This window comes from Colletes latitarsis, chromosome 3, assembly GCF_051014445.1.
Source record: "Colletes latitarsis isolate SP2378_abdomen chromosome 3, iyColLati1, whole genome shotgun sequence".
NCBI lineage: Eukaryota > Metazoa > Arthropoda > Insecta > Hymenoptera > Colletidae > Colletes > Colletes latitarsis.
In genome coordinates, this window is record NC_135136.1 from 29677187 (window position 1) to 29689892 (window position 12706).

The window sequence follows — 12706 nt, forward strand, 5'->3', positions numbered from 1 at the left end:
TATTCCCATTGCTGTTCGAAGGAAACCGCGAGAAGACGATTTAAGGGAATTGCAGGAACTTCGTGATCGAGGCCGACGTTAACGAGGCTTCAAGCGTGCTCGTTTCTGAATCCCACATTTGCATGGGAAAAGTGGCCTCTTTCGAAAGGGCTTGTTTACGCGAGAGAAGCTCAGCGAAGTTTCTTTGCGTGCAAGAAAAGGCGCAATTACTCTGTGAAGCGCACCTTGGTCCCCTGTCGTAAGAAAAGCTCGAAATATTGCAGACGATATCGATTTGAACCAGGCTTACTGCATCTTCGGGCCATCGAAGAGCATCGACGTACCTCACAGAACATTTTAATCGGAAGACCCAACCGTTTCGTTTCATATTTCCTACGAACCATTGAGAAATGTAATGCTGCAGAGAAAAGTTTAATAAAATTAAAATTAAATTATTTAAACATTTCTTAAGCATCAATTAATATGATCATTCGAAGAAATTTTAAGTGCTTGGATGTTTTATTAACTATTGTACGAATTTAATTCAAAGGCCAATTTGCAATATTACGGTTAAAAATATTTTAAAGACCATCTTTCAATCATTACTGCGGATCTTTATGCAAAGTCATACTTTTATTAATAGAATTAATGAACTGGAAGCTTTGTACAGAGTTGGCTCAACCCTTACAGAGAGAAACGTAATGCTACAGAGAAAAATTTAATAATTTTACGAAAAGGTATTTAAACATTTCTTAGACATGAATTAATATGATCATTCAAAGAAATTTTAAGTGCTTCGATGTTTTATTAACAATTGTACGAATTTAATTCAAAGGCCAATTTGCAATGTTACTTTAGACTATTAAAAATATTTTAAAGACAATCTTTCAATCATTACTGCAATTCTTTATGCAAAATCACATTTTTATTAATCCTTTGACGTTCGATTTAATTTCGAATAATTTTTCAAAGGTATACTATTTAGTTTTGTTTAAATTTGCTCGTACAAGGAATGGTCACAAAAAAGAATAGATTTATTTTACGTATGTCTTGTGAATGTAAAAATATATTAATTTTAATATACAGGGTGTTCGGCCACTCCTGGGAAAAATTTTAATACAGGATTTTAGAGGCCAAAATAAGACGAAAATCAAGAATACCAATTTGTTGATGGAGGCGTCGTTAAAAAGTTATTAACAATTAAATTCAAACATTTCAAATCGTTCTGGAAAAATTATTTTCGATTGCAAGAGTCGATTACAATCATTTTTGGTCATTACACATACCCCCGAAATCCTAACCATTTTCGAGGAAAAAATTCCTTACCGAAAATATAATGTGAGGTCTAAAATCGTCCCCCGAAATTTCATACGAATCTTTAAAATGCCATAACTCCTGAACGGATTGGACGATTTTAATGTTTAAAAAAGCAAACTACGCGTATTTTGGTGGAGAATATGTACAAATCGTAAAAATATACGAAAAGTTGATCCTTGACCCCGTAAAATGAGAAAACCCCCATAAAAATGGTCCAATTTTCAAACAGCCATAATTCCTACAATAGTGAATATATTTCAATGAAACTTTTTTCTGAAGTAGAGCATATGGGTAGCTACAAAAAAGTATTAGACAACTTTTCTGTAGGGCGTCAAACAAAATTACTAAAAATCAATAACGAATTTTTAAGAAAAATCGACAGGGGGTAGATGCCTAAATTTTTCGACGAAAAAAAAAAATTTCAAGACGTTCTAAAAAAATTATTTTCGGTTCTGGGGATCAATTACAATCTTTTTTGGTCAATAGACATACCCCTGAATTCCTGCGCATTTTCGAGAAAAAAATTCGAGTAGGTACTGAAGTTTTTAGACGAAATTAAAAAATTTCAAATAGTTCTGAAAAAATTATTTTCGGTTGCAGAAGTCAATTACAATCATTTTTGATAAATAGACATACCCTCGAAAGCTTGCGTATTTTCGAGAAAAAAATTCAGTACGGTCGGAACTTTAAACGTTAATAACTGTTTAACAAGGCCTTCATCAACAATTTTGTATTCTTGATTTTCGTCTTATTTTGGCCTCTAGAATCTCCCATTAAAATTTTTTCCAAGGGTGGCCGAACCCCTCATGATTGTGAAACTTGACATTAAGAATTGTAACGAGTCAGAGACGTTATTGTAGAGCAAGGTGTTACTAGAATTAATGAAATGGGAACTTTGTACAGAGTTGTCTTCAAAATCTCGACACAAACATATGGTACGACCTAATATATTAAGAATAAGTTAACAATCGAAGAAAGCAGAGTCACGAATAATCCGGACATACGTTGGGTCGATCGTGACCCCAACAGATAGTAACCCTTTGTGGAGTAACGAGTTATCATCGACGGGGAGAAAACTAAGAAATAAACGTACAATATCCGGCTTTATTATGGATTTTGTCGTAATTGCAGGCCATTCGTGCAAACGTGCTATAAATATTATACTACAAGGTGACGATGAAATACGACCTGGTGTGAAATGAGTATAGGGGGAGTAGGTAAATGTCACGTGGATTCAGTACCGTTTAAGACCTCAAAGTCAACCATGGATGGACTTATATTGCTTGATATACGAGCCCTTTATAACCTGCAACGCGGGAGGTAGAAATTTTCTCATATTTTTATGTGTAACGATTCGATGCTCTGCACGGTATCGGACGAGAACCGCTAGAAAAAAGGAAGGCGACGGACAATCGAGCGAAAGGCACCGTAGGATTACCCGTTTTAAATATATTCTGTTCACGCATCGATAACTGACAGAGTACTCGTGAGATTTTTACAGAAACGACTAGAGGCGGAGTGGTTCTTTTTCAAGTTTTTATCGTCTCTGTTACAGGGTGACAGTGCTGGGCGTTCTACTGGGGATTCTCGAATGGGATCGCAGCGTTACGTGCGTCCTTCTTCTATGGGAATACGTGGTGGGATACTTGGCCATTTTCGTGGCCTGCATGATAGTGGAATTTTCCATCTGCTTCCTGGCGACCAGAGGGAGTATCTTGGACACTGCCGCGAGAGCGCCCATGCAATATGTTCTCTACGTTCGAATTTGTAAGTGACACCATCGATCATTCTAATCGAACACATTGTCCTTGTTTGCTGTTAATCAACAGAACTGAGAACAATGCATATATATTTCATATGCACGTATTACGGTACCTGTCATATTAAAGACACGTGTAGTGAATTATGTCACATATGTTCATATACACGTGTAGTGTATTACATTACACACGAATTATTACATTTTTATCTTAATTCGTGTAATTTGCAGAATATCAATATTAATTTACGGATCCAGGATATGATTCCGCAACAAAGTTTATTGAATTAGTTCTGTATTTTCATATAAAAAACGTTAACACATTAGTTTTTTAAAATAGAAAATTTCAGTGTTTGTAGAATTATATCCCAAATTCGTAAATTAATATCGATACTCTGAAAATTAGATGAATAAAAATAAAAATGTATTAATATACGTGAAATACTACACGTGTATTCGATATACGTTCAAATCCGTAATCTCTAATCTCTAACATTATAATGGTGATTCACTACAAGTGAAAAAAGCTTGGTTCTTATGAATTGAGCTGTTGTTATTGTTGAGACCGGTATAAATCCATTACTCATTTCTCATACATTGAAACATTTAAGGGTTTGTGTTTGATTAAATTAAAAACAAAACTTGTCAACGGTTATGTCACATTGAAAACACCAGTTCTCGTTTGATCACTGAAGTTAGCACGTTGACTCCCATGGGGGTCACCGATGACAATTTTAAAACGCTTATTGTAAATGAACCTTAATACTTATATATTTTTTAATAATGTCTCTCCCATTAGGAATCCTACAAAATAACAAGTACCCCATTGAACTATTCAATATTTCCATTTGTTATGCTATAATTTGTAAAAATATATGTATAATTTATAATATACTATAAATATCTCTCTATCAATTTTGTAATTTGGCATTACTTACTTATTAATATTAAACAAAAATAACACTTCGTAAATAGAAGTATCACAGTGTAATAAGCAAAATTTGATAAAAATAAATGGAAAGAATTCATAAGAAAGAAGTTTCTTTTATAGCGAATCACCATTATAATGTACGAATACGAATGGGAGTAATTGTATGTGGGTTGAGAACTGCAAAAGTAATGCCTACTTTAAGTGGAATGTAATACAGTCTGGTCACACCCTTCTTCCAATAAAATTGAAACTGTCAGATTTCATGTGAAGAAGTTTGGACGAGATTTTGTTCTCGTAAATTGTCGAACTTCAACGTTCAGACCCAATTTTTAATTAAGATAGTATGTTGTCAAGGACACCATTCTGAGCAAATTTTTCCTCTAGAACAATTGGCGATCATTTTTAGTTAATATGTCAAAGCCTATTGCAGTAATTATTCAATAAATAATTTTATTAATTTTAAAAAGGTTAATATCTAACCGATTAATTATTTTTAATATCAATGTTTGTGTATTTTCTTGATTTTGAATTCCATGTTACAAACTTTGCTTCGTTAATTTCGCTTTGAATATCAAAGATATCTGGTAAACTAAAGGCGACCGTTAATTATTTTACAGTAAAAAGTTATTTAAAATGGTACCCTTAACCATATATCCTAAGGTCGATGTTATCAGAATAGTTTTTGTTAAACTAAATAGTTACCTGAATAACATATTGATAAGACGGTATGGTTTATTAGTTTATATTAAGCGAAAGAAATTTTCCAAACAATGATTCTTGATTCTATTTGTATCTACTATTGTATACAAAGTTCCTGTAGATATAGACCTTCCAATACTGTCATTGAAATCTGGGTGGGACAGTCTTGACCCGCTTCGTGTCATCTTCACACAATACTTGGTCGCGTATTTTTACCGCCTCGGTATGTAGTATGTTCAATTACTGCAACGTTGCATCATTTCACATGGACATAACAATGGTTAAATAGTTCAGCCTATGTACATTCGCAATCAAATTGTATGTATTTAATTGTGAGTTCATTCACCTACACCAGGTAAACTAAAATCTCAAAAGGGTGTATAGCGTATTAATTAAAAAATATACAGGGTATTCGCCACTCCTGGAAAAAATTGTAATGAGACATTCTAGAGGCCAAAATAGAACGAAAATCAAGAACACCAATTTGTTGATGGAGGCTTCGTTAAAAAGTTATTAACGTTTAAAGTTCCGCCCGTACTGAATTTTTTTCTGGAAAATGCGTAGAAATTCGGGGGTATGTATATTCACCAAAAATTATTGTAATTGACTTCTGCAACCGAAAATAATTTTTCTAAAACGATTTGAAATTTTTTAATTTCGTCTAAAAATTTCAGTGCCTACTCGAATTTTTTTCTCGAAAATGCGCAGGAATTTAGGGGTATGTCTATTGACCAAAAATGATTGTAATTGATCCCCAGAACCGAAAATAATTTTTTTAGAACGTCTTGAAATTTTTTTTTTCGCCGAAAAATTTAGGCACCTACCCCCTGTCGATTTTTCTTCAGAATTCGTTTTTCATTTTTAGTAATTTCATTTAACGCCCTACAGAAAAGTTGTCTAATACTTTTTTGCAGGTACCCATGAGCACTACTTTCATACTAAATTTCATTGAAGTATAGTTACTATTGTAGGAGTTATGGCAGTTTGAAAATTGGACCATTTTAATGGGGTTTTTCTCATTTTGCGGGGTCAAGGACCAACTTTTCGAATATTTTTGCGATTTGTACATATTCTCCACCAAAATACGCGTAGTTTGCTTTTTTAAACATTAAAATCGTCCAATCCGTTCAGGAGTTATGGCATTTTAAAGATTTGTATGAAATTTCGGGGGACGATTTTAGACCTCACATTATATTTTCGGTAAGGAATTTTTTCCTCGAAAATGGTTAGGATTTTGAGGGTATGTCTATTCACCAAATATGATTGTATTTGACACCCCTAGGTAAAAATAATTTTTTTATTAAGATTTGAAATTTTTTTTTTCGCCAAAAAATTTCAGCATACTCGAATTTTTTTCTCAAAAATGCGTAGGAATTTGAAGGTATGTGTAATGACTAAAAATGATTGCAATTGACTCCTGCAACAGAAATAATTTTTTTTAGAACGATTTAAAATTTTTTAATAACTTTTTAACGAAGCCTCCATCAACAAATTGATATTCGTTGATTTTCATCTTATTTTGGCTTCTAGAATCTCCCATTAAAATTTTTCCCAGGGGTGAGCGAATACTCTGTATATCTAATTGCATGGTATTACATTGTTACAAAATTTATCACACCGTACAAAATTATTATAATATTTTAAATCATACGTTTTCGTTTTCGAAACTTACTTGATGAGTTGGTCGTGGACTATCGTTTATTTCGATTTGTAGGGCAAGCAATTAACGAGGTAAATATACCTGTGAACGATTAAAAAAACTGGCCTGCTTTAGAATTTTTTAGAAAGGTGAATGCACTGAACCTTTCGCAATTAAAATTTCATTAGACTATTTTCAAAATTGTCTGAAATATAGTCATCTATCGTTAAATTCTTTTAATTAAAATAAAATGACGATCTTTGAAATTGAAAACATCGATTCTTACATGTTTTTTGTCGATGAAAGTATATCAGAAAAAAATTCAATCGTTTCATACAATATTTTCTAAAAATCTAATATAAATCGATCGAACATTTCTAGAGCTATCGCGTTCATCTGCTTCGAAAACCTGGTTATGAGAAAAATGCTATTATAGCTTCGGTAAAAGCGTCTCTGAGTGCTCGAGAGTTTGTCGCTTGATATTCCTTAAACTTATCAATCGTATATACTCCAACGTAATATTTTAGGGCGTACTTTCAAATTCACGCTTCAATAAAATAAAAAAATGAAACAAGAATTTCATTCAAGCAACCAGATATACACAATTCTTTTTTTAATTATAAGTTGAAAACTACAGTAGAAAAAACATTACGTTTGAAATGTTATTTAATTAATATTATTATAATTTAATAGTTATTTAATTCATATTATTCATAAAATACACAAGAAATTAATTTTAAATATTTACAGTATGTTTTCAACGAAATAGTTCAGAATATAATCAGAACAATATAAAAATTACGTACAACTGATGATGTACATAAAATTAACGTTTAAAATCAACGATTAACAGCACAAATATTGTATGCCTATTTTTTATAACATTTATTTTTACACATTTTCTGTATGCTGTATAAATATCATATTGAATATTTTTTATTTAGAGCTTTAAATACGTTTGCATAGTTTACTGATTATGATCAACGGGATTATAATAAATATAGTTTTATGAGTACTTGTTAACTTTTTATACGTTTCTATTGTTATTTGGAAAACAATTACTTAGTTATAGTTCGAATGTGGAGATTACACGAGTAACAGAAAGGAGTTATAGATAGGAGCTGGCTTTGTTGATTCGATGGCGGCATCAATAAGATTTTTATCAGGTAGCCGTATAGGCAGCGAATCAGACGTCGTCAAACCGACAACGACGACCCATCCTTTCGCGGTGATATATTTATGGTATTGAAGCTTGAGGGCGAGCCGGTACAAAAGAGGAATTGGAACTAAAAATGGGTGGTTGTATCGCGTGTAGTAGATTTGCTCGAGAACGCGCGTGTCTGTCAGTTAACGACGGACATATGCAGAACATCCAGCATATACATATGGGCACTGATAAATCCTATGGACATAGGTACGATGAGATTAACAGTCAAATACTTCCACGTGAAATGGGATTTAGTTTGGAGGATATTCCAACTACCGCGAAATGAACGTTTTAATGCAATAAAATACTCGTCAACAAAAATTCCATTATGGTATTTGAAACCTCAATCAACCAATTGGCCGTATTCGATACCAAAGTACTGAGATATCTTTGTTTAGTCGAATCTATGGATCATTTTGGTTATTGTACTCGACGCTAGAGGCATAGTAATTCAGCAAAATACATGTCACTAACGATCATAAATCGTTTTTGTGGTCCGATAGTAATATAAAATGTAATTTATTCAGGTCTAATAAACCATACAGCAAAATTACAAAGGTAGCGAAGGAGAGATGTTTTATAAAACTGTTTCGATAGTAATACATACACAAGAACGGGAATTCCCCGCGACTGACTAGCGAGCTCTACTTAGGGGTTCCCCCACGGTCGACCAGTGCTCCAACGTAAAGCGCCATCGTGTGGCCATAAGCGTGCCACAGTTTTCGTACTCAAAAATATCAACTCGCGATATTCGAAGTCATCCTATTATTCAACATCGAAAATCGATGGAATCGTGGAATTTGCCTAATTAGATCCCGGATTCCCACAATGATTAAATTAAAACGAATTTAAAATAGCTAAATGCTCCCGGAGCTATTAATCTTAATCTCAGTTTTTTAATTTTGTATTAATACCATGCAAGAGCAACTAATAATTTAGTTAGATGTTAAACTAACAATCCGTAAATGTTGACTTTAAAATAGTCTCACGAAAGTATTCAAACTCTTCTAATCTACATCGTTAACAAATACACACGTTAAATTTAAGTTTTCCAAATAGGGTTGGAAGTAAAGTCACATAGGAGTCTCGAGAATGTACACGGTGTTCGGCTATCCCTGGGAAAAATTTTAATGGGAGATTTTAGAGGCCAAAATAGGACGAAAATCAAGAATACAAATTTGTTGATGGAGGCTTCGTTAAAAAGTTATTAATGTTTAAAGTTCCGCCCGTATTGAATTTTTTTCTCGAAAATACGCAGGATCTCGGGACTATGTGTATTCACCAAAAATAATTGTAATTGACCCCTGCAACTGAAAATAATTTTTCTAAAACAATTTGGAATTTTGTTTTTCATCAAAAAATTTAGGCACTTACCCCCTGTCGATTTTTCTTAAAAATTCGTTTTTGATTTTTAGAAATTTTGTTTGACGCCCTACAGGAAAGTTGTCTAATACTTTTTTGCAGCTAACCATGAGCACTACTTCCATACTAAATTTCATTGAAGTATAGTCACTATTGTAGGAGTTATGGCTGTTTGAAAATTGGACCATTTTTATGGGGTTTTTCTCATTTTGTGGGGTTAAGGATCAACTTTTCGAATATTTTTACGATTTCTACATATTCTTCACGTAAATACAAGTTGTTTGCATTTTGAAACATTAAAATCGTTCAATCCGTTCAGGAGTTATGGCATTTTAAAGATTCGCGTAAAATTTTGGGGGACCTTTTTCAGGCCTATTATTGTATTTTCGGTAAGGAATTTTTTCTGCGAAAATGGTTAGGATTTCGAGGGTACGTCTATTCACCAAAAATGATTGTATTTGACCCCCCTAGCTAAAAATAATTTCTCCAAAACGATTTGAAATTTTTCTTTTTTTAGGCACGTACCCCCTGTCGATTTTTCTTCAAAATTCGTTTTTCATTTTTAGTAATTTTGGTTGATGCCCTACAGGAAAGTTGTCTAATACTTTTTTGTAGATACCCATGATCTCTATTTTAGAAATAAATTTGGCTGTTTGAATATTCGTCCACTTTTATGGGGGTTTTCTCACTTTACGGGGTCAAGGAACAACTTTTTCAAATTGTTAAAATTCCTACATATTCTTCACTAAAATACGCGTTATTTGCATTTGGAAACATTAAAATCCCCTAATCGGTTCAGAAGTTACGACATTCTAAAGATACGAATGGAATTTCGGGGTAGCATTTCTGGTTTCAGATTAGATTTTCAGTAAGGAATTTTTTTCTAGAAAATGCGTAGGATTTCGAGGGTATGTGTAATGACCAGGAATGATTGTAATCGACCCCTGCAATCGAAAATAATTTTTTCAGAATGATTTGAAATTTTTTAATTTAATTCTATAGAAAAGAATCTTTCCCAGGAGTGGCCGAACACCCTGTGTAAGTGAAATTACAAAAAAATCTAACAACACGTATAGGATTGACGAGGCATTGAATATAAACATATCATTTTCTGACGCCAGAAAAGTATTTCAGTGAATGTGAACGTGAATTAATATTGAAGTGGCATAATAAAAATAAATCTTATCTAGAAGTTGTCAAATTATAAAGAAACAAAATAATATGGAATTCCATTGAAAGAAAAGTATAAAAATTCGGTTTTATTATTTCTATTTTTAATAATTATTATTAAAAATTATATTATGTTTAATATAATAGAAATAGAATTATTTATATGTAATAAATATTTATTTATATTTATAATTTTATCTTCTTTAGTTAAAATTCCAATTTTTAGTTTACATACTTGATTATTAAAGACACGTTATTGATGCTTTGGCGAGGCGAAATCTTATAAGAAGACCAACTAAATATCAAACAATTCAAGATTTATTCGTGCATTCAAATACTTTTGTGACGTCCGAAAACTGTACATTTATGTCTATATGTGTTGTCAAATTTTTTTATAATTTTTGTTTTTGATTTCTTTATCTTATTTGAAAAACATAAATTTAGCGTGTATATTTTATTTATTAACGATGTAGATTGGAGGAGTTTGAATATTTTCGTGAGCCACTGTACATATTAATCACTGGTTATAGATAAAAATATTTAATCAAAGCTTTCTTTCAATCAGAGATTGGGTACTAGGATTGTCAACGAGCCTTTATTTAACGTCAATAATCGTGGTAGAGGAATCATATCCAATCTAATGGCGGCACGTCGTGGAGTTCGTTAACGAAAGCTTCGTTGGTGGCGACGGGAGGGCCACTTCTCCCTCGTCGACCCTTCCGATCTTCGCAGGGCAACGGGGGAATATTAATAAGGGTCGGGGCTTTAGGCGTAAGTTTTCGGCTGAAATAAACGACCACTCGTGGGGGGAAAAGATTCGGTTCGCGAGGGTCGTATTTATCCTCTGCACGAACGCAGAGAGCGTTTTGCAAGCCACCATTGCAGAAACGATTCGTTTCGCGTCCGTGCAATTTTTCGTAAACTGGAACTTCATCCTGAGCGCAATAATTCTTTTATTCGAGGTCAACATTGGCAGCAATTGTGCAGAGAGAACGGTTCTTTTTCCTACGAACTATCGATAACGGCAATAAAAGTTGTGCGTGTTGTTGGCGATAGGAAAAACGAGAAGTTATAAATTTGGATAACTTTAGCTGAAAAATGTTTATTTCCCAAGTCGATGCAAGCACTCGTTCTAATAATACAGATCTTTCCAAACTTCTATCTATGGGGTTCAACTTCAAAGTTCTACGTTTTGATATACAAGGTGTTCATTCGAAAATTTTGTAAGTATCTTGAAAACAACATATTTTTGATAAAAATGTTTTTTAGTTTCAAGGGAGAAATATATTTGGCTTATTTATTTTTCACTTGTTGAACGTTTTCAAGGTTATTTGAAGGGTAACTTTATTTTTTTAAATAGAAACCTCTATTTTTATTTAGAGATTATTATTCTTCATGAAAAAAAAATACTCTTGTATGGAACATTTTTTTATCACATTTGAGAAAGATATTTAATAAATTAACGAATTTTTTTAGTTTTGCTACATCTAAAATAAAGGATGAAAAATTAAATTATTGAAACGAAAAGTAAAAATATTTAAAAGAAAACTTTTACAAAAGCAAGAAATGAATTTCACAATAGACTGTATTACTGTTTAGTACAAAATGGAGTTCACTTTTAAAACATGTTATGAAGATTGTACAGCACTGTCATTCTTTTCGTGTTATAAAACGATAATTTAATGTTTCGAAACGTTGTATATATTTTGAACATGTAAGAGACTACTGTGATTCTTTATGCAGTAAAAGAGTCGCGTGAAAAAGTATAATTGTTATTCATTTATCATCATTCAGTCGTAAGAAAAAGAAATTTCATAAGTAAAACAATTTGTTATTTAATTAAATATATTTGTAAGATAAAGTCTAATAAAAATAAGTATATAAAAACAAAATTACCCTTCAAATGACCTTGAAATCGTCAACAAATAAAAAATAAATAAACTAGATATATTTCCTCCCTGGGTATTAAATAAACTTTTGTATTTAACATTCTTACCAAAGATATGTTGTTTTCAACACCCTGTATGTATACGCTATCCGTTCATAAATCATCGGACATTTTTCTCGTCCGTCTTGAAAAATGCAAATTAAGTCACAAACACAATTTTCTGAAGTGACCTTATTATCTTCTTCTGTTACATTTATTCATTTTCAGTTACTATTTTGCTGCCAATTTTGTAATGCTTGTATAAATAAATATGTAAGAAATAAGGTCGTACAAGGAAGTAAATTTTGAAGATAAACGTATTTAAAAAGAAATCCTACGACAAAAGTAACGCGATATTTATCGTTGACTGCTCGCGAACTTTCAAATAGTTTTATAGGATTGGAACAAACTCGCGAAATGGAAAGATCGGGTGCTTTGGTTAGGGGAATTCGATTTATCGTCGCACGTAAGTTCGATGAGTTCGAATTTCGAAGTTAAAGTTGTTTAGAGTTCCGAAACTCGATTCGTTCTGGTCTAAAAACTCATCTAATATTACGCTAAAAATGACACCTTTCTACTTCACAATACTTTTGAAAGGCTACAAAAGAGAGACATCAAGAAGGATAGTTTGAGTTTCCTGGATCTTGATGTGCCTCGTGTTGAATTGTTGCTTAGAAGGTGTGAGAACGTTGTACATGTTCTTAATTAGGGAAAGC

General features: G+C 32.5%; 1 protein-coding gene across 14 annotated transcripts in view; it reads left to right on the forward strand.

Annotated features, from left to right (window-relative positions):
- Inae (inactivation no afterpotential E) overlaps nt 1-12706 on the forward strand; it is a 204326-nt gene that overhangs the window by 118370 nt on the left and 73250 nt on the right. For all 14 annotated transcript variants that reach the window (XM_076761843.1, XM_076784469.1, XM_076784470.1 and 11 more), the window contains one exon: nt 2852-3063. In XM_076761843.1, the coding sequence (XP_076617958.1) occupies nt 2852-3063 (212 nt within the window). The remainder of the gene's footprint in view (nt 1-2851; nt 3064-12706) is intronic.